We start from the raw sequence: 20,775 nt of genomic DNA on the forward strand, positions 1-20,775 counted from the left end.
CCTTCCCTGCCTCATCACCTTCCCTGGCCTCGCAGTGCCATCGGAGCCCATCCCTGTGTCCCTACCCCATGGGTGGGTGCCATCACCGTGGCACAGCCCACGGGCAGAGGAGAGCAGGGCACAGAGGGATGTCACAGCCGCTCGAGGATGGTGGCATGTGGCACAGGTAGGGGCTGGCTGTCACTACAGGGACCTTTCACCACCAAGAAAAAGCACAGCACAATCAGCCCTCATTGACACAGTTTTATTTACAGCAGAAGAGACCTTGGCCGGGATGGCCGGTGGCACTGCGCCGGTGTGCGCAGCGGAGGCACGTTCCTCAGGGAAAAGGCCCCCGTGGCCAATGTGCAGCCGAGACAAACTGTTCTTAACAAAGCAACTGTCACAGCAACGTCCTACCCCAGGGAGGGGGGATGGAGCAGAAGCTGCTTCTCCTGTGGCAAGTCCATTGTGGGGGCCGAGTCTTCAAAACTGTCGTCAATCCCCTCGTGCACCCCCCCAGCAGAGCACCCGCTTTTCTCCCGCAGCACTGTGATTTTATCGGCACTGCTTCATGCCAGAGGTCCCGGTGGGGTGTCAGGGCTCGGCCGCCTCTTCAGGGGGGCCGTGCTCATCCCCGAGCCCCCCGTCACCGTCCTGGCCTTGCTGCCATCCCCCCCACTCCCGCAGGTCCTGGTACAGCTCCTGGTGCTCTTCCTTCCAGCGCCTGAACTTCTCCGAGGTGAGCGCAGCGTCGCTGAGCAGCTGCTCCAGAGCCTGCAGCTCCACCAGCTTCGCCTGCCAAGAGGAACGGCCTGTTTTGGGGTGGCTGCTCATGATCGGGGGGGGGGGGTGGTTTTGGGGGGAAGTCAGGGCACTGTGGGCCCCCACCTTGAGCGTGCTCTGCAGGGCTCGCACCGCGTGCACCTTCTCATTGATGCGGGGGTTCTTGTTGCGCCGGATGAAGGACTTGCGGCACTGCTCCTGCGTCAGGAACCGCTGCCGCCCAATGAGGGACACCCCCCCCTGCTTCAGGCACCGCATCAGGCACTCGAGATCCTCCCCGGTGGGGTCTGGGTGAAGAGAGGGGGGCACTGTAGGAGGGGACAGAGCCCCCCAAACCCCATGGGGCTGCCCCCATGTGTGACTCTGCCCTGAGAGCATCCCGAGACACTACATGGTTCACACTCAAGCACATCTCAACTCGAGTTACCTCCCCCCCAGCACACACACACACACAAAAGGGAGGCCGTGACTTTGATTAAAGGGTGCACTCAAGGTGACAGGGTGACAGATGTCACCCCCCCAGCCCCTACCCATGGGTGAGCAGGGTCGGGGGCTGCCCTGGGGGCTGCTGGCTGCACTGCTGGGCTCGCTGCCGGCCGGGAAGAGCTGGGCTTTCTCCGGGGCGTTTTGCAGCTTCTTCTTTGGCTGGGGGAGAGATGGGGGGAGGTGAGACAAGGATCCTCCATCCCCTCCCCAGGGTGTCCCCTACGGCCACTCACCGAGTCACATCCGTGCCTGGGGGACTCATCATCAGGGTCCTCAGCTTCTGTCTCGCTGTAGCAGTCTGGAGGAGGCCACGGGGGAGGACAGTGGGAGTGGGAAACCCCAGGCTGCCCCTCCCCAGCCCTCCCTAGGGGTGAGCATCACCCCAGCCCTCCTCTCACGGAATATTTCTCACATTTCCCCCAAATCACAGGCAAAGCTCCCACGCAGGGGCCACAGCAAAAACCCACCACTCCCCGCAGGGTCCCCATCTCCCACGGGGGAACTGACCCCATCTCCCACCCCGGAAAGGGCCTGTTACCTTCCTCCCTGTCCGGGACTGACTGGTGGGCCAGCGTGTACTTCGTTTTGGCTGTTATTAGGTGACTGACCCACCTGGGGAAGGAAAGGATGGACAGACAGACAGACAGACAGGGGTCACGGCCAGCCCGGTGTGGTGGCACCGGCTGGCACCGGCTGGCGCGTTACTCACATGCTCAAATCAGCCAGCGTTTCTGCGGCGAAGACGAAGGGCTTGTACTTCTGGTGGGAGAGCTGGAACACGCTGGAGGAGGACAAGCAGGCAGCTGCCTTCACTGCTGCAGTTACCCGGCACCAGAGCCAGCCCCGAGCCCCCATCCAGCCTCCCCTGCACCGCAGCCCCCCCATCCCGACCCAGCTGCGGGGTTTGGGCTTTTTCCTGCCCTTGGAGATGCTCTGGTCCTCAGCTTTGTCCCAGATAACACCAGCAGCACAGTGCACAGAGCGTGGGCTCCCGTATTGCAAGACAGCCAGTGCTGCCAGCCCTGCAGGGACCCTGCCTGCCCTGCGGAAACCCCACCAGCCCTGCCGGCACCCCACCAGCCCTGCAGGGACCCCACCAGCCCTGCGGACATCCCACCAGGCCTCCGGACACCCCACCAGCCCACCGGACACCCCACCAGCCCTGCGGGGACCCCACCAGCTCTGCTGGCAACCCACCAGCCCTGCGGGCAACCCACCAGCCCTGCGGGGACCCCACCAGGCCCAAGGGGACATGGAGGTGGTAGCCAGCAGAGCTCCTCAGCACGTGCCCTTGGGACAGCATCCCCCCCGCTTCCACCACCAGCCAGGAGGTCCATGGTGAGACAGACCCCACTCACTATTTCTTCTTCTGCTCCCTCGTGCTCTCCAGGTCGTAGGTGGCCACATTGATGAGTCCCGCAGCCTTCTCATCCTGTGAGGGAGACAGCCATGGCCATCACCCACCCCGGCGCTGGTGGGGGGAAAGCCCAGCTGCCCCAGGTTGGGGGGACCAGGACACCCAGTGTCCCTACTCACGTTGGGGTGGTGGTACCAGTAGAGCGTGTGGCCCTTCAGCACAAACCAGCAGCGCTTCCACTTCTGGGCCATGAAGCCCACGTGGTCCTTCTTCTTCAGGAGCCAGCCATCGCAGTCCACCCGGCCCAGGTCCCGGCACGAGACCCGCCGGCGGCTCAGCCTGGTCGCCACTCCTGCCGGCCACAGCATTGTTGGGGAGGGGGGGGCTCCACATCAAGAGTAGGGAAGGGCGAGCAGGCGGGGGAGAGCCTGGAAGAGCCCCCAGCACCATTCATCCAGTCCCGACAGCGTCCCACTCACCTTTTGGTCTGCGTCCTGTCTGGGGGCTGCCCTGGATGGGGAGACAGAGGGTTAGGGATGATTGAGCCCTGCCCAGAAGCACCCCCAGCCCCTTAAGGACCCCCAACTTACCCCGCAGCAGTGAGCTCAGAGGGGAACCCACCCCAGGGATGGGCATTTTGCCTCCCAGCTCACGCGGGACATGAAGTCCTGCGTGTCCCCCATCGATGTCCCCCCAGTGTCCCCCAGCCCTGAGGCTCAGCGCTCCTCTCCCACCTGCTCTCACCTCCCCAAGGAGCTCTCCAGGCTCTGCACCCCCAGCCCCCGTGGTGGGGGCTGCCGTGGGGCTGAGCTCTGCGGTGCAGGGTCCGGCAGCAGCAAGGGTGCCCGGGGAGCACAGGGTGCTCAGTGGGGTGCCCCCCTCCCACGATGCCTCCTCCTCTGCAGCACCTGCAAACAGCAAATGGGGCTCCAGCCTCCTGTCCCGGGGGAAGAAGCTGCTCCGTCCCCAGACACCCCCTCTGCTCCCCTCCTACCGTGGCCTGGCAGCTCCCCCACAGCCGCCTCGGGCAGCCTCGAGTCCTGCTCGGGCTCTCCCTCCTCTTCCTCGGTGGCAGAGTCTGGTGCCGAGTCTGACCCCGAGTCCAAATCAGCAGCAGCGCTGGGGAAAAAAAGGATCCCTGAGTCACAAACCCCCTCGACTGCCACGGGGATCCTGATGTCGGGCCCCGGCCGTCCCCACGCTCGCTTGGGGCTCCCACAGTTCTCCCCGCCCGAGGAGGAGTGGGGCTGGAGGCAACGTGGTGGTGGTGGCTCGGTACCAGCCCCACCGGCCTCCGCAACCCCCGGCAGGGTCCGAGCCCAGCCCGATGGCTCCTGCCCGGCTCGCCCGTGCTGCCGCCGGCTCCGCGCACGCCTTTCCATTCCAGGAGAGAAGGGTCATGTCTAAATATAGTTTCAACCCCATTAAAACGTTACCAAGTGAATGAATTACAAACACAACCACTTTTTTTCATTCCTTAAGACTACTGGCAGCTTCCTGGGCCGCTCGCAGGCAGCTGCCGCGTTGACAGCACCTCACACCCCGAAAAAACTGGGAAGGGTGCACCCAAACTCCGTGCTGGCCGGGCTGGGGGTGTCGGGGTGTCAGGGGATGGGGCTCACCTGGAGGTCAGGGACACGGGGCTGCCACGGCACTCGCCGCTCCGTGCGTCGGGGGCATCTGCAGCATCCAAAAAGGCTCCTGGGAGCTGTGGATGGAGCGTCAGGGCCAGCCCGTCCCCCACCATGGTCCCCCCAGAGCTTTAGGGACCACCAAGGTGGTGGGAGATGCCTGGCTTTGAACATCCCTGCCCAGTTCCCAGCACAGCCCAGTGTGGCACTGGGGATGTACTGGGAGCTCTGGGATCGCTACCTGCTGCCTGGGAGAGGGGGGTGAGCCGGCCAGGTCAAGGGGGATCTTCTTCAGCACCAGTGTCACCCTGCTCGCCTTCTCCAGCAGCTTCTTCACCAGGTTGCTGCGTGTCCAACCCACCTGCACCCACCCCCTGGTGAGCTGTGGGACACGGCCGCTGCCCCACGGCTCCCCCATCCCCAGACCCTCCCCAGCCACAGATCCCACATCCCCCAAATCCTCTACAGCGGCTCCAGCATCCCCCAACCCCCCCAGCAGTGCCTTCTGTGTCCCCCAGACCTTTCCCAGCCAGGGCTCCTGCATTCTGCTGATCACAGCTCCCCTGTCCCCCCAGATCCTCCTGCCCACACCCACCGTGTTCCCCTAACTCCTCCCAGCCCTGCAGCTCCTCCGTCCACCACTTCACTGCTGAAACCAGCCCCCGTCCGCCCCCACTCACCACGACCTGCTCGTTGACCTGCACGATCTCGTCTCCAGGCAGGATGCGGCCCCCGTAGGCTGCCAGGACCTGGGGCAGAGGCAGGGTGGGAGTGGGGTGCCTGGCCCCAGACACTCACACCACCCCCCCCCCACCAGTTAATCTGCACTCAGGAGCTCTCCCAGCTGGGGAGAACTGGGGGGGTTAACCATTAACCAGCAGCCTGACCTTGCACAGCACCAGCCAGAGCGGCCGGTGGGATTGGGGTACAGAGGGGGGCTCCCACCATGGCCCAGGCTGTGCTCACTCGTGAGACGAGCTGCACAGTCTCAGCTGCAGGCAGCCACCCTCAGCTCTGGGTTTTTGGGGGGTGGATTAGGGCACCAAGAGGCTCACAGGATCCGGCTGGACGGGTTGCAGCGGGGATGGGTGGTGTTCCCCACCGCGGGCACTAAAAGGGGATGACTGAGGGACAGGGTGGCACAGGAGGGGGACGGACCGGGACGGACCGGGACGGGCAGCCCCTCACTCACCTCCGAGGCAGTCGCAGACACAAAGTGCAGGCAGGAGCTGGTGGAGGTGATCTCAAAGCCCTGGGGGGGACGGGAGGGAGGTGTGAGCAGGGTGCAGGGGGAGCCGGGGGGTCCCGAGGCAGTGGGGGGCACTGGGGTGGCAGGGACTCACCAGTGGGGCAGTGAGGAGTGGCAAGGGGCTCCCCAGAGGGTCAGAGGGCAGCGTCGGGGTGCCAGGGGAGGTCGGGAGGCTCCCCCATGGGCTGAGGGGCAGCGTTGGGGTGTCAGGGGATGTTGGGGGGCTGCCCCACGGGCCGGGGGGCAGCGCCAGCCCCACGCGCTGCAGCACAGCCCTGCGGTCCAGCAGCGCTGGGGGGCTGCAGCCCACGATGCTCTCGCAGATGCCCACAATGTGCTGGCACTGCAGGTGACAGCGGTGGGGGGGGGCTGAGAGGGGGCGGGGGGGGGCCCTGGCAACACTGGGCCCCCCATGCCTGCCACCTCCTCTTCACCCAGCACTTACAATCCGCAGGATCTGGGCGTCCCTCTCGGCCGCGGGACAGTCCTGGGGGGACAAGACGCAGAGCTGAGCAGGACGGGATGGCTCAGCACCCCCACTCCATCCCAGCTCTCCCACCCCCCCTCCAGCAGGCAGAGTTTTGGGGGACAGCAGAGCAGACGGCTGGCTCGCCCCCCTCGCCCCCTGTGCCCATCACCGTGGCCTCGGGGCAGCGCGGCCGCCCTGGGCACCCACCGCCTGCAGCGTCTCTGCCAGCTGGGCACAGAGCAGGATGATGTCCCGGCTGGCCGAAAAATCGTTGAGGGTGGAGAAGAGGTACCTGGGGGGGGGACACACAACACACAACAGAGACCTCAGCCATGCGTGGGGGGCACCCAGCACCCATGGGTGCCCCCACCCACCCCGGACCTGTTGAGCCAGGAGAAGAGCCCCTTGGCGGCACCGAGCAGGTCGACGACGCGGGTCAGGACGGCGAGGGGGGGCGGCTGGGGGGCAGCCCCCGCCGGCGGCCCCCCCAGCACCAGGCTCTGGGTGCCCTGTGCCAGGTCCCGCAGCCTCTCCGTCAGCGTCCGCAGGCTGGTGCTCGCCAGCCCCGTGTCCTGGGGGGGCACATGGACACCGGGGGACGGGAGGGCAGCAGGGGGTCTCTGGGGTGCCTCCATGTCCCCAGGGTGCCCCTGATTCCCCCCCTCCTCCCAGCTCAGGGTGCACTCATGTCCCCCTCTTTATCCAGCTCAAGGTGCCCCCACATCCCACCCCCACCCAGCCCAGGGTGTCCCCACATCCCCCCTCCATTCAGCCCCCACACCCCCCCTCCACCCAGCCCAGGGTGCTCCTCTGTCCCCACCTTCACCCAGCCCAAGGTGCCCCCACATCCTCCCCCTCCAGCCCAGGGTGTCCCCATGTCCGTCCGTCCCCCAGCCTAGTGTGCCCCTGCACCCCCTTCTCCACCCAAAGCTTTCCCCATGTCCCCCTCCCCACCCAGCCCAGAGCACACCCACATCCCCCCTTCCGCCACGGGACCCCCCGCAGCACCCATGGGTGCTGGCACTCACCAGGGTGCGGAGCTGCTCCACGGCCTCCAGCAGCAGCTCCTGGTGCCCCAGTCGCCACACGCCCAGCGCCTCCAGGGCCGCCGCCGACAGCCCCAGCAGGTCGGGCCCCGCCAGCCCCCAGGCCTCGAAGGGGTACCCCTGCACCGCCGCGTCCAGCCCTGCCCACAGCCCTGCCCTAGAGCCAGCCGGACACCGCGGGGGGGGGCCCAGCACCCCCCTACCCCACCCCTGGCAGTGTCCCAGCTGGCCCTTGGCTGGGTGACCCTGGGGGGTGACACCAGGCAGCCTGGAGGGGCCTCTCCATGCAACAAGTTCGCCCGGTCTCAGCCCAGATGTCGAGGATGGTCGAACCCCCACCCCACCACCGTCCAGATCCAGGGATCACACACCCCCCCCCCCTCCGGGGACAATGGCTGAGAGACAGGAAAGAGCTGCCACCACCCCCAGCCACCCACATGCCCCCAACCCCAGACCCCCAGGGCTGGCAGCGGGGTCCCCCCCAAAGTTGGGGAAGAGCCAGGGCACGGAGCAGCCGGGGCGGGGGGGGGTGTGGGCCTCACCTCGTAGCCAGGCGGCCGCTTGCGTGGGGCCCCAGGTGCCCACGGGCTCCATGGCGGCCAGGCCGGAACCGGCGGGAGCGGCCGCTCACCTGCGCGGGAGACGGGCGGCCCCATTGGCGCACCCGCGTGCCGCTCACCGCGGCCTCCCGCCCGGCCCAGTACGGCCCAGTAGGACCCCGCGGGGCGAGGCACCACCACGACGCACCCCAGTGAGTCACGGGCCAGCCGGTGACGCATGGCTGCCGAAACCCCCCCTCTCCGGGGAAACTGCACCCGCCCAGGGAGCACCCCCCGCCAGCCCCCCCCCCAGCTGTGAGATGAGGTGTCTCACCCCCCCTCAGCCACTTCATGCAGTCAGGGCTGAGTCCCAACAGAACTCATGACGCTAGTGGGTGTCCCCCCAGGAGCCAGGTGCCCTGTGGGCACGAGGTTTGGCCGCACAGATCCCCAGGAGAACCTGGGGGGAGACCCTGCTCAGCACCCTCCCCACCACCCAGGAATTTGGAGGGGGGGTCATCCCCTGCCAAAGCACAATTCCCACCCCCTCCTTTGCAGATGGGGAAACTGAGGCAGGGGGCAACCCATGTGCAGGCCCGCAGAGGGGTTGCCCCTGCTAAACCTGGCTCTCCTGCCCCCCCAAATCTGCGTTGGGCAGCTGCTGGCCCCCCCCCCCGCCAGCGCCTCAGCGCCCGTCTCCCCCCGCCCTGGCGTGTGCGCTTGGGGGAGCAGCGGGCGCTGATCGCGGCTGACAGCGGCTCGGCACTCGCCGGGTGCGTGCCGCCCTTTCCGAGAGGGCTGCGGGGACGGCAGGCGGGTGACAGACACAGACCCCCCCTTTGCCGTGGTCAAGGTTGGGGGTCCCAGGGTTGGAGGTTGGGGGGGGGAACACCCCAGCCCCACTGCTGCTGACCCACGAGGCCTGATCCTGCTGCTGCTCGTCACGCCATGATCATCCGCCCCAGACGCTTAACCCCGGGGTACTTCCGTCTGCTCCAGGTAAGGGGCGAGCGGGGTGGGGGGGACCCCGTGGGGACCCCCAGGATCCTGCCCGTGCTGCCAACCAGACCTGCTGGCTGCAGGAGCCATGCCTGGCCAAATCCTGGTTCCAGGGTAGCAGCGAGGGTGCTGCTGGTGGAGCCCCGCAAGCGCTGCATGGGGCACCCCAAAAGCACCCCTGGATGCCCCCCCAAAGCTGCCCTCATCGCCCTCACAAGCCAGCTGGGTGGGATGGGGATGTTCAGGGCACGGCCTCAGGGCTCCTGTCCCCAGGGGGGGATTTGGGGTTCAAGGTCTCACAGCGCTCCCCTCTCCTCTCCTCTCTCCCCCCGCAGATGCAGCTGGCGGCAGGGCGGGGGGCTGAGTCAGGAGGGCGGCTGCTGACCCCCCTGGCTCTGCTGCTGGCGGCTGCCGGGCTCTGCCTCTCCTTCTACAGCGCCCGAAGAATGGCCGGCCCCACCAAGGCCCCCCCAGAGCCATGAGGAGGGGGCCAGTGGGGCCACGGGGATGGTCCCCAGGGGGGTGCCGGGGTCCCCCTCCGCCCTCTGGCCCCCACCTGAACGGAGCTGCCGGATGTGGATCCTTTCCAGCTGATCTGCGCCACGTCCAGCCCTTCCCTCCACGCCTGGGCGGTGCGATGCCCGGGGTGCCCTGGGGCTGGGGGACACGTCCCCCTGTCCCCCTGTTTGTCCCCGCTTTTGGGAGCTGGTTCAACGATCGGGATGGAGAATGGAGAAGCCACCTCCTGGCTCCAGAGCTGCTGCCAGACCCCATGATCCAGCCACAACAAGACCAGAGGCTGAACGGACAGACAGATGGATGGTGGAGCCGGGTGCTGCACCCATTTCCCCCTGCAAGCAGAGCAGCCCAGGGGGGCCCCTTGCACCCCACTGGTGGCCACACAGGCCCCCCCTGTCCCCACAGAGAACGTGCAGCAGCCACAGCCAGCCTGGCAGAAAGGAGGTCAGCACCCAGCGCCGTTAGGTAACGCGGTGGGGAGGGCTGCGACCAGAGCGGCCTCTGCAACAACAGGGCCGGGGGGGAGATGGGGCCATGGGGTCGGCGATGTGTCCCCTGGGCAGGCACATCCCACAGGGATGGGGTCTGCAATTTTCCCAGCCCCCTTGCACCCACCAAACCCGCACTCCATCTTCCTGGGGCTGGGGGGGGGACAAATCCAAGCAGGCTGTACAGAAATAAATCCTTTCCTGCCGAGCACAGCTGTGTTGTCGCTCTGATTTTCTACTACGCCCCGTTCCTGGCTTGGCAGGAGGGATGAACCTCTGGTCTGGGGGTTTTGTTGCCAGTGCTGCATCGGCAAAACCCACTCTGCAGGAATTCGCAGCAGCGGGTGGTGGCATTGTCATACAAAATCCCCCCCTGAGAGCCGGGCAGGCGGAGGCAGGGTCATCGGCACGATTACAGCCACTTCGGGCTGGTGGATGCGAAAGGGGGAGGCTGATCATGCCACACACGCAGCCCCAGCCCTCTAGCAAGATGAAATCACTTCTAGGCATCGGGTTTTAGGGGACAGAAGCCTAAAAGTGTCCCTGCCGGGGTGACACCAGCATCCCCCTCTCAAGGCCCAAACAGGCAGCGCCAGCACCACGACGAGCTGCTTGCTACAGACCCAAGTGGATGAAGAGCTCGCTCAAACACGTTATTCCTCCAAAAAGCAGCCCCGTATCTGCTACCAGCAGGCTGGGAAACCCCTGCCAGGAGGGCAAAGCAGAGGGAGTTTTACTGCCCTGACAGTGCAGGAGCACCGGGACAAGGCTGTTCCTCCATCCTGGCACAGACACTGGCAATATTTTCCCTTGGCGTGACTGGGAAGAGCACAACACCAAGAAGTTGCCCTCCACGCCAAGGAGCAGCTGCCACCCTCCAGCCAGGGCCCGGGGCACACTCACAGCGAGCTCTCAACACTGCCAGCCTGTTGGTTGACATATTTTAATGGGCGACTCCCCATGGTCAACCTCTGACCCAAGGAGAGAGGCCTAAAATCGCTCTAAAAGCAGAGACGAGCGCATAGTCATGCCAGCGCTTCGGGAATGAGTGGTTTTCCCCTTCCCTGAGAAGGGGGACACGCAGTGAGGGCACCCGAGGTCTCATTGGCTCCTTCTCCTCGTTAGTGCTCTGGCGAGGAGGGCTGCCGGGAGGAGTGAAGCATTTGCTTGCTGGCAGGCTGTGCTGGGGCATGTTTTTCTCACAAAGCTGAGGACAAAGATGCCTTAGGGAGCTGCCCGGCCCCTCAGTCCACTGGGCTCAGCTGGACGCCTCCATCTCGGTGACTTCCTCGAGCGGCTGGGTCTGCACTTCCACCTTCTTCGGGGGGATGTAGGAGCCCATCCCGGCGGCACGCTCAGCCTCCTCCTGCGTGTACGGTGCCTCCCGCAGCTGCTTCAGCCTGTGGGGAAGGCAGAGAGAAAACTTGAAGCCTTCCACCCCAGCTCCTCAAAACAAGGCCAGCCCAGAACTGACACCCCCACCCACCTCACCCTGATGAAATGGGGGCAAGGGGCCGCGGCCTGCTCCAGGGCAGGGCACAGGCCCACGGGGTGGCTCCGGGCCCCGCTCAGGCCCCCCCTTACCTCTTCTTGTGCACTTTGGATCTGAAATGCTCCTTCATGCTGGTCAGGTCCACGAAGTAGCGCCTGGGCGGGGGATAAGAGGCTGGGGGTCAGGAGTCCCCGAGATGGCAGCAGCACTGGGGAGAGCCCTACAGAGGGGCCATGGTCCCCCCCCAACTCCCGGGGGCCAGTCCCCCACGGGCCAGCGACCCCCCTGAAAGCAGAACAAGCTCCCCCCAAGGCCCAGGGTCCCTCCTGAGCCCAGGACAAGACCCCTGGGGATTAGAGCTGCCCCTCACCAGGATCAGCACCCACCCCCAGGAGCCAGGGACCACCCCGGCACCCCGACAAGCCCCTCCCGGGGGTCAGGGAACCCCCAGGACCAAGGCACCGCCCCCCTCAGCGGCCAAACAACCCCCAGCACCAGCGCAAACCCCCCCAAGGGTTAGAGCCACCCCCCCGGGCCTGTCACCCCTCCCCCGGCCCACGCACGCGCAGTGCAGGCAGTAGAACTGGGCACAGCCCGGCAGGTCGGGGTCGGGCTCCTGCCGCAGCAGCCGAGCGGCCTTCTCGGGTTGCAGGTCCCCGTGGATCTCGTCCAGGTCACGGCGGCGCCGCTTCGTCTTCATCTGCCGGGCCAGCGAGTGCGAGCGGTGAGCGCCGGTGCGGCGGCCATTGCGCGGCGACATGGCGGCCGCACGCCGGGCCCGCGCCCCGCACTGCGCAGGCGCAGCCGGCCTCAGGCCACGCCCCGCGCCGGGACGCCCCGCAGACCACGCCCACGACGCCTATAGCCACGCCCACAAAGCGCCAAACCCAGCTCACAAAGCGGCAGACCACGCCCACAAATCGGCAAGTCCCCGCCCACAAAGCTACAAACCACGCCCACAAAATCTAGGCCACGCCCACGAGGCGGCAGATACGATCCTGCTGTCGGTCACGCCCATTTATCAGGCCACGCCCCCACACTCAGCCCCACGGCTCTGCCCTCCCGCCTCCCTGGGCCGGTGGATGGCCCCGGGGGACAGTCCCGTCCCCACGGACCCCCCCAGCACCCGGTTCCCCCCCCCCCCAGGCTGTCCCCGCAGTGGGACACAGGGCCTGGCCTCGGCGCAGGGCGTAACCGGGTGCTGTGCTGCCCCGGTCACTGCTGCGATGAGCTGGGGAGGGCTCAGCGTACCGTGTCCCGGCACTGATCGTGTTTCTTCCACCCTGGGTGATCAATTATAAATGGGGACCCACGGCGGGGGGGGTGCTGAGCCCCAGGGCCTGCTCTGCACTGGGGGCTTGGGGTGGCCCCAGCCCTGGGGGGGTCCCCTGGGGGCGAGGGGCACTGGGGGGGGCTGGGGCAGAGGGGTGGAGATGGGGTTTGGGGTGACCAGAGCAGCTGTCCCTGCGCTGCCCCCAGCTCAGGCTGGGCTCAGGTTCCCCTTTGTGCATTGGAAGTGGCCCCTGAAACTTTAATGAAGCCACCGGATCATCGAGGCGGCGCGGGGGGGTCCAGCCCCACACCCCTCCCACTCCCCACGGCACCCGCCGGCTCCCGGCCCCGCTGAGCCCCTCACCATGACCCAGGGCTTCTGGCGGATCTACAAGGCCAAAGTGCTGCAGACCCTGGGGGGGGCGCGGGCGGACGGGGCGCTGCAGGAGGAGGTAGGTTGGAGGGGTCATCACCAAGCCTGGGTCCCCCCCCTCAAAGTGGGGTGACCAACCTCTCTGCCCTCCCCCTGCCTGCATCCCTGCCCTCACGTGGGGGCTTCATTGCAGGGAGAGCCCCCCGAGCTGATGGAGACGGCCGAGACCCCCACGCTGATGGAGGAAGGGCCCAGCCCCGTGTCCCAGCTGGCAAGGAAGGTGAGAAGAGGGCTGGGGGAAGCAGGGGCCGGGGCCGGGGGGGTGCTTCTGGGACCTTGGGGTCCCCGATGAGCCTGGTGCTGCCTCCCCCACAGGTGCAGGGGGTGGGTGCCCGGGGCTGGCGGACGCTTTCATCCCTCTTCACCCGTGAGGACGAGCACCAGCTGCTCAGCCCGGAGCCCTGCGCAGACCAGTAAGTTGCAGCTCGGTGGGGGGGACCCCACAGCCTGGATCCAGCCCCTGGGAGCTGCCAAGTCCCCCCATCCCGTCACCTGCACCCCCTGACTATACCCATGGGGCTAGGCTGGGGGGCAGCAGGGAGAGAGCCAGCATGGAAGGGGGACATGGGGGGGCTTGGGGGGTCCCAGTGCTGGCCACTGAGGGACCTGGCAAGACGGGTCCCCACACTGACATCCCCATCCCTGCTCTCTCCCCAGCCCACTGGCCGCTGAGCCGCCCGAGCCGCCCCCCTCTGAGAAGGCGCCCGGCTTTTGGGATCTCTTTGCTACCAAGTGGCAGCAGGCGTCGGGGCCAGACAAAGGGGTGCCCCCCCCGGAGCCAGGCGAGAGCCCCGGGGAGCCGCCGGGTGACGATGGCAGCGACCTGAGGGAGCCAGAGGAAGGGGCCTTCCACTGGGGCTTCCTGGCCAGCAAAGTGGCCGAAATCCGGAATAAAAATGCCCCCAAGGGCAACTAGAGGAGGACGCGCTGGCCAGACTCTCCAGCAGCGTGGACAGCCCCCCCCCCCCCCCCCGCCGGTGGGCAGCCCCCTGCCCGTGCCCGAGGGCTCCGCGGTGGGTTTGGGCAACGTGTCTGCACTAAAGACTCCGAGGTGCCCCTTTTCCCCCGAGCCCTGCCTGGTGCTTTCTTTGCCCTCGCCTCCCCCCCCAACTTTCCTGGCAGCTCCATCACCCCTGGAGCAGCACAAGCCCCCATGGTGGGGATGGGGAGCTGCCACCCCCAGCCCCAAATCATCCCCCCCCTGCCCTGCCTGGGCTCTGCCCACATAAACCACACACACTGCCAGGGTAGAAAAAAAAAACCAACAGGTTTATTGAGCTCTGCTCTGGCCCCAGCAGCCCCTTTTCTGGGGAGGAGGGGGCTGTGGGGTGGGCACTGCCCGCGATGGGGGGCTCAGGCTCTGCCCACCCCCCCAGCCTGCAGCTGGTGCAGGATGTGAGCGGCTGATGGGGGCTGCAGGCCCATCCCACCACCCTGGGCTGGAGACAGGACGGATGGAGAAGATGGGTGACAGCAGGGGCAGAGCAGCCTGTCAGCCCTGGGGCCGAGGAGCGACTCACCCAGGGGAGCCCCTTCCCCACCGGCCCCTCAGGTGCCCCCACCACGCTCAGCCCCCAGGCCGGGGTAGACCTGGTGGCCCTCCCAGCAGCCCCACGGCACCAGGACCAGCCCATGGGCCACATCCAGCGAGGGTGAGGGGCCACATCCCGCCAGTGGTAGCCACATGGGCATCCTCGTCCCCCGCCAGGCTGCCTCCCCTCAGACAGTGGACTCCTTGGCGGCCGCCCAGGCTCTTTGGCAGCCGTAGAGCCACTTGATGACGCGGGCGTTGCGCTCCACCACCGAGACGGCGGAGCCCAACCGGGCATCTGGCTCCTCGTCGCCCGGCCCCGCATCCCCCTCGCTGCCCCCCGAGGCCTGCCCGGGCTCTGACTCGCAGGAGCCGGGGAGCCGAGCCGAGGCGTTATCCCAGCCCGCCGGCCCGAACCGCTCCCGCCCCAGCAGCTCCACCAGTGCCCGGTCCAGCCCGCAGTAGTTGAAGAACCGCTCCTGCTCCGAGAGCGGCAGGGAGACGCGCAGAGCCAGCGCCTGCTTGCTGGGGGGCTCGGGGGGCTGCGCCATGGGGCCGCCAGGCAGAGGGAAGATGCCACCACTGCCACCGCCGCTGCTGGCATCCGGCGTCCTCGCCTCCTCCTTCTCCGCAGGCACCCACAGCATGGGGGTCTCGGGGCTCTGGGAGGCCGGTGGCCCCTCACCCAGCCCCCTGGCCGTGGGGGAGCTGGGGGGTTTGTCTCTGAGGGGTCCCTGGAAGAGGCGTCGCACCAGCCCTGAGCCCTTGGCGTTCTCCTTATCCCCGCCCGGGCAGTCCCGTTTCTGCCGGTAAATGATGAGGGAGTCGGGTCTCAGCAGGCGCCTGCCACCAGTCCGGCGTGACACGGGGGACTGGGGACACGGCAGCTTCCTGGGACCCTCCCGGTTCAGCTCCGAGCCCTGACACAACTCGTTACACTGCTGGCAGGCGAGGAGGCGCCGGCCGCGGGGGGAGAGCCGGGGCGAGCAGCCTCGCAGCGCCGGTTCCTGCCGGCTGTTGATGACCTGTTGGGATTTGACGTATTTGGCCTTGTCGGCCTCCAGCCGCTCCACGGCGCTGGGTGTCCGGCCCCCACCAGCCCCCGGCTCCCGCGGGCACTCGGGGCCCCGGTTCAGCCAGGCCAGGGGGGAGCCGCGGCCAGGCGCCATGAGGCGCAGGTTGCTAGAGGCACAGATGGCAAGAGGGGGGCTGCCCAGGGGCACCATCACCTCCCAGCCCCAAAATGGCACCCCTGGTCGCTCTGCTCCCCGCTGAGTGGCTGGGGGGGGTCCGGTGCTGCGGCTGGGGACTCTCCCGAAGCTTCGCTCGGCTCCTGGGTTCAGCCCTGGGAGGAGAGAGGAGAGCCGGGGTTAGCACCGAGGATGCAGCAGTGGCAGGAGGAGGATGGGGGGCGAAGCGGAGCCGGGGGGTCCCCCAGATCCCACGCGTGGCAGGGCAGCCAAGCAGGCAGGCAGCAGGCAGCGAGCCCTGCCAGCCCAGGCTGGAACAATCCACGGGCAGGAAGAGAGAAGCGCAGAGCATCCGCCGGCTTCACCCGCATCCCAGGAGCCGCTTCCAACAGGAAAAAATACCGGAGCCGACCGCCTTATCCTTCCGAGCGCAGGGACGGCAGAACAAAGGCCGTGCTCAGGAGAGCTGGCGAGCTGCCCCGGCCGGGCCCACGCGTGGGGGCAGTGGGGCAGGGGCTGGGGGGTGTTTTGGGGTCTCGGTGCTGAGCTCAGCTGCCTGGGAGGGACTGAATCTGCTCGATGCGGAGGGGGTGTGGAGCAAAGGGGCTTTTATTAGCCCTGGGGTGCGATGGCTCTTGCCCAGCTGTACCCAAGCACCTGTGTGGGTCCGGGATGTGAGCCCGGTGGTAGAGATGGGTGCTGGGGGAAGGGGGTCTGGAGCCTGAGCCGGGGGCTGTAAAGGCTCAAAGCGGATGGTTCTGCGGAGCAGAACAGGCCTGAATGGCCATGAAGAGCCACCCCCATTGCCAGCAGCTGCCCCAGCCCTGCAGCCTCCCCGGGTGACAGCGGGGACACGGGGCCAGGCAGAGCAGGGCTCACTAGAGAGCAAACAGCCCACGGGCTCCGACACCGCACCCACTCCTGGTGTACAGATGGGGAAACTGAGGCACACTGGTCCTGGGCTCCCAAGGAACGAACTCCCCAGCCTCCCCCAGTGCTGGGCAGAGCTCCGTGGGGGGCTCAAGGGAAGGTGTCCCCACACACGGTCCCATCACCTGCTGGCTTCGCCCTGGCAGAGCCAGCATGCCCAGGAGCGAGTGCCCGTGCCGGTGTGCCTGCGCACTCCCCAGCCCAGCCGTGCTGCCAGGATCCGCACCCAGACACCCGGCTCGGCAGGAGGAGGATGCTCTTGCTCACCTGAGCCCACGCAGGGATGCAAGGAAGGGTTGCAGGGATGGGATGCAGGGATGCTCCGGTCTCGCTCAGCTCCTGCCCCTCTGGCTGCCGGCAGCAAACTGAGTCCAGAGCCGGCAGGAGCCTCATATAGAGGTTGAGGAAGAGCCACCCCATTAACCCCTGCCAGCCCGGCCCCGTCAGCAGGAGCCCACCCTGCCAGCATGACCCCCAACCCCAGCCGCACCCTTCACACCCCAGAGCCCTGCCCAGCCAGCATTAACCCTCCAGCAGCTCCAGCTCACCTCTGCCAGCTCTCCTTCTCCCTCTGCCTCCTTACAGGAGCCTGGTCAGGATTTCGGGATCCGCAGAAGAGATCTCTGCCTCCTCCCAGGCAGGAATGAGTCTTTCTGTCCCCCCAGCTCACAGGGCATCAGGAATGGGACAGGGAAATCATGGCTACTCCGGCAGCTTCTCCTACATCCACCCCGAGATGCTGGGTGCAGCTCAGGGGCAGGAGCCCCCCACGACCCCCCTCCCCAGGATCCTGCCCCAGCTGGCAAGGGAGAAGGATGGAGGAAGGGTCCTTTTGGCACCTTCTCCACTGGTGGTGAAAGGGTCAAAGCCAGGCCTGAGCCAGGCCCGTTCCTGCCTCCTCTTCCCCCCCAGGGAAGGGCTGTAAATCGCAGGAAGCCACAACAGGCTGGAGCTGGCCCAGGGGTTATTTTTACCACTGCCCTCTCCCCTTCCCGAGGGCTGAGCGCTCCTGCAAGGGCAGCCCCCGGCCCCCCTCCATCCCCAGCGCCTGCCTGGGGGGCTGCGAACATGGCACCGCAGCGGCTGGAGGGGGAAGGACATGCTGCACCCTGAGCTGGGCTCCAGCACCCCGGAGCAGGGTCGGAGAAAGCCCCCAGCGCTCCCCGAGGACCCACCAGCTCCCTCCATCCCTCTCACAGCCCAGCTCAGGCTGCTTGCAGGGACTCAGGGGACCAGGATGCTCCCATGGGGACAAAGCCGTGACATTTATCCTGGGACCCGCAGGCCAGGGCACTCTGTCCCTGGGCGAGAGGGGACCCGGCCCTGAGCACTGCTGGCCCTCATCCCAGTTCCTTCCTGTGGTGCCGCTGCTGGGGAACCAGTGCCGGGAACTGGGGCCCGGTCGGTGTCCAGCACCTCCCTGTGCGACAGCACCGGTGCCAGGAAGAGGCCGGAGACAGGACTCGGGGCCTGATGAAACCGGAGACTAAAATGGAGGCTGAGCAGGATGAGAGTGGCCAGGGCTTGTCCCAGCTCTGCCGGCACCGGAAAAACATCCCAGTGAAAGGAAGGAAGGGACAAACCACCTATTCTGGAGAGGAGCAACGCAGGCAGCTGTGCTGTCAGCAGCACTCGGGCTCTGTGTGCAGGATGCGGCCACGCCAGAGCAAACCCAACCATCTCCAGAAGATGGGGAAAAGGATGGGGACGAGGGGTGGAGAAACCTGTGGCAGCCCTGGGATCTGCCCTGGGGAAGAGAGCAACTGGGTTCCCACGTGGGAGACAGGCAGCCAACAGGGCCTTATTTTTAACTCCAGGCAAAGTGAATCACTGTTTATTAGGACAGGTTTTCTTTTCGGAGCTGAAATCCCGGCGGCCGTTCCGGTAAAGCCACAAGTGAGTAAGAGCAGCCTTGGATTCCCCTTTCTCTGGCGGATGCAGGGTGTTCCCAGGGGATGCTCCTACCAAACGCCTGCCCCTGCCCCGGAGCGACTGCCCTCCTCTCCGGATCCTCCTCGGAGCACCCGCCAGGCACTTACTGTTGAACTGTTATATTTGGACAAGGCAGATTCCCTTTGGGATACAAAAAGGGATGATTTGAGGGGCCCTTCCCAGCATCAGCATCCCAGGCAGCTCCTGCTTCCCCCAGGGAGGCAATGGGGGGTTTGTCACTTCGACTTCTAGGAAGGGATTTACCCGATTAATCAGCCTCTTGTGAATGGACCAGGTGGCTTTTCTCAGTCACATGGATGTTCAAAGTCCCTTGTTTTTATTTACGGTTACTCAGAGCTCTCACAAGGCGCTCTCTGCTCTTCAGTGGGGCCCTGCTTCCCTCCCCTCCCAGCTCAGTGCCAGGCAAGCAGAGCAACCCCGGGCGAAACCCAGCCACTGGGGCCAGGTACGGAAACTTCCACCCCCTGGGGTGGGTGAGAAAAGCCCGAGAAAGTCCTCAAAGGTCACAAGTCCCACAGCACAGATCCTCCGTCCAATACCATTTTTCAGAGCACATCTAGTTCCTGATTAAACAGCCCTGCTCCCCACATGCCCTCCTGGCCCCGGCTAAGGGGGACACGGCCCTCTCAGCACTGCTAATTACATCCCCACCTCATAACCCACACATCAGGCTTGAGGAGCAGCAGTGGAACAACACAGCAAGTGCATGGATCTGGAGAGCAGGCAGGGAGGGAGGAAAAAAAAAAAAAAGAAAAAAAGAGAAAAAAAAAATCACTTTAACTCCACCACGACCAGGTGCAGGCAGGACTGCAGCACCTGATAACACAGCCATCTGTTTCTACTTGCTGGTTTACTTTCACAACCCACAAAAGCTCTTTCTGGTCTGAGGTCCATGCAAATACCTGGAGAGCGGCCCATGGGAGCTGGTGGCTGCGAGCCAGAGAGGGCCCAGGGTACAGGCGCTTTCCTTCGGGAAGGCTGGCTATACAAGTTTAAAAATATCAAGGGCTCAAATGGGCATGAATAAATCTGAAACCACCACCTCATCTAAGGCAGCCAGCAACAAGTTGGTGCAAGTAGGAACCAGACAGCAGCTGGGCCCAGCTGAAGACACTGAGGCTCCCGTGGATGTTCATACCCCCAATGGGGGCTTCAAAACCCACAGTGGGCGACTTCTGCCGGCCGGCTGGTGTCTGGGAAGGAAAATGGGTCAGTCCTGTGTCCACAGGGACAGAAAGGAAAGGCAGAGAGAGAGGGGATGAGCTGCCAGGATGGAGGGAAACCTGCCCAGGGTCAGCAATGAGCATCGCAGCTGAACCCACCACCTGCAAGGGACCTGCAAAGGTGTGTAGGTTGCACCTGTTTTCACTTTAAATCCCAGAGATCAGAGAGGCCTCGGAGCACTTGCCATTCTAGCAGCAGTTTGCCCTCTTTGGGGCATCCCCCAGCACCCCAGCCCAGCCCACTGCAGCTGGTGGGGTGGGAGCTGGGCACATGGGGCTGCCCCAGAGAGAGCGGCCGCAGCTCAGCCCAGGCCCCTGCCCTGACCCTGGCTGCTCCTCATGAACTGCAGCCCTTATGCAACTGCTTTCTGCTTCAGAGACCCAAATAATCTGGAAATTCATCTGTGAACAAAGGGATTTAAACAAGAATGTGGCCTGGGCTGCGGCTCCTCTCCCAGTGACACGGTGGTGGTGACAGCTCATCCTTCAGGTCACTCGACTTCGCCGTGCTTGGCTTGCTCCACTTATAAAAGCGCGCGGTCTCAGGCTCCCCTAGAACGCTTACAGAGATAGTGAACGGAGATCTGCAGCAGCTCAGTCTTGTATTTCCACCTCCCACCCCTCCCCAGACAGCGCAGACACTCGGGATGGTTGGTGGCATTTCAGATACATCCCTTTTCCTTCGCTGCACTTAAGAATAGAAATTGCACTTTGCATAAGCGGCTCCCCAGCCCTCGGACCGAAAGGGAAACGAAACAGCGCTCAGCAGCGCCCGTTAAACAGGGTTTGTGTTTAAATATTCCTACTAACTAGTTCTCTGTGGGACAACTCGTGTTCAACCACCGGTAAAGATTAAAAACACTTAACGACCGATACCCCAGCGGAGGATTCGCGGGGTATCGGTGGAGCAAAGGGAAAAGCAACACAACCAGTCCGTGCGCCCGCGGTCCAAAGGCCACCGGAGCGGGTCCGCTCGGCCAGCCGCTGCGCAGGGGAAGGAAAAACAGTTGTTTTTCTGAAGCGAGGGCACCCTTCCAAGGGGTGGGCTCCCCGAGACAGGACTTTATCTCAACCACAACACAACATCTGCCATTACGCTGCAGTTTGCGCAGCGGCCGCGATTGGCAGACTCGAAGGAAAACTCCGTTTTAAACCAACACGAAAAGACAAACGGGGCCAGTTCCCAAACCCCACAGAGCGGGG

The 20,775-nt window shown here is 65.6% G+C and overlaps 4 protein-coding genes across 5 annotated transcripts; 1 reads left to right on the top strand and 3 right to left on the bottom strand.

The window, feature by feature from the left end:
* Window positions 1-228: 228 nt before the first annotated feature.
* Window positions 229-7,782, bottom strand: CNKSR1 (connector enhancer of kinase suppressor of Ras 1). The gene is made up of 22 exons (XM_074894369.1): window positions 7,708-7,782; window positions 7,546-7,634; window positions 6,986-7,160; window positions 6,339-6,529; window positions 6,165-6,249; window positions 5,934-5,975; window positions 5,583-5,831; window positions 5,432-5,491; window positions 4,920-4,988; window positions 4,481-4,600; window positions 4,231-4,316; window positions 3,603-3,727; window positions 3,353-3,516; window positions 3,088-3,118; window positions 2,788-2,960; window positions 2,610-2,683; window positions 1,961-2,032; window positions 1,790-1,863; window positions 1,485-1,549; window positions 1,296-1,410; window positions 871-1,052; window positions 229-777 (listed from the first exon to the last, which is right to left on the bottom strand). The coding sequence occupies exons 1-22, from the start codon at window positions 7,780-7,782 to the stop codon at window positions 577-579; spliced, it is 2,517 nt and encodes an 838-aa protein (XP_074750470.1). The 3' UTR covers window positions 229-576.
* A 2,693-nt stretch (window positions 7,783-10,475) lies between these two features.
* ZNF593 (zinc finger protein 593) lies at window positions 10,476-11,832 on the bottom strand. Its single transcript, XM_074894209.1, has 3 exons — window positions 11,604-11,832; window positions 11,133-11,195; window positions 10,476-10,948 (listed from the first exon to the last, which is right to left on the bottom strand). Exons 1-3 carry the CDS (start codon window positions 11,798-11,800, stop codon window positions 10,807-10,809), a joined length of 402 nt encoding a protein of 133 aa, XP_074750310.1. The 5' UTR covers window positions 11,801-11,832; the 3' UTR covers window positions 10,476-10,806.
* A 643-nt stretch (window positions 11,833-12,475) lies between these two features.
* C25H1orf232 (chromosome 25 C1orf232 homolog) lies at window positions 12,476-13,793 on the top strand. Its single transcript, XM_074894362.1, has 4 exons — window positions 12,476-12,764; window positions 12,879-12,965; window positions 13,061-13,158; window positions 13,403-13,793. Exons 1-4 carry the CDS (start codon window positions 12,678-12,680, stop codon window positions 13,659-13,661), a joined length of 531 nt encoding a protein of 176 aa, XP_074750463.1. The 5' UTR covers window positions 12,476-12,677; the 3' UTR covers window positions 13,662-13,793.
* Window positions 13,794-13,993: 200 nt separating this feature from the next.
* On the bottom strand, window positions 13,994-20,353 carry FAM110D (family with sequence similarity 110 member D). 2 transcript variants are annotated; one of them, XM_074894089.1, is made up of 2 exons: window positions 16,945-20,353; window positions 13,994-15,621 (listed from the first exon to the last, which is right to left on the bottom strand). In XM_074894089.1, exon 2 carries the CDS (start codon window positions 15,500-15,502, stop codon window positions 14,465-14,467), a length of 1,038 nt encoding a protein of 345 aa, XP_074750190.1. In that variant the 5' UTR covers window positions 15,503-15,621; window positions 16,945-20,353; the 3' UTR covers window positions 13,994-14,464. The 2 variants fall into 2 exon arrangements, with proteins under 2 accessions (XP_074750190.1, XP_074750189.1); XM_074894088.1 differs by lacking the exon at window positions 16,945-20,353 and adding an exon at window positions 16,664-16,916.
* Between the last annotated feature and the right edge of the window lie 422 nt (window positions 20,354-20,775).

The sequence above is a fragment of the Strix uralensis genome, chromosome 25, assembly GCF_047716275.1.
Source record: "Strix uralensis isolate ZFMK-TIS-50842 chromosome 25, bStrUra1, whole genome shotgun sequence".
Classification (NCBI taxonomy): Eukaryota; Metazoa; Chordata; class Aves; order Strigiformes; family Strigidae; genus Strix; species Strix uralensis.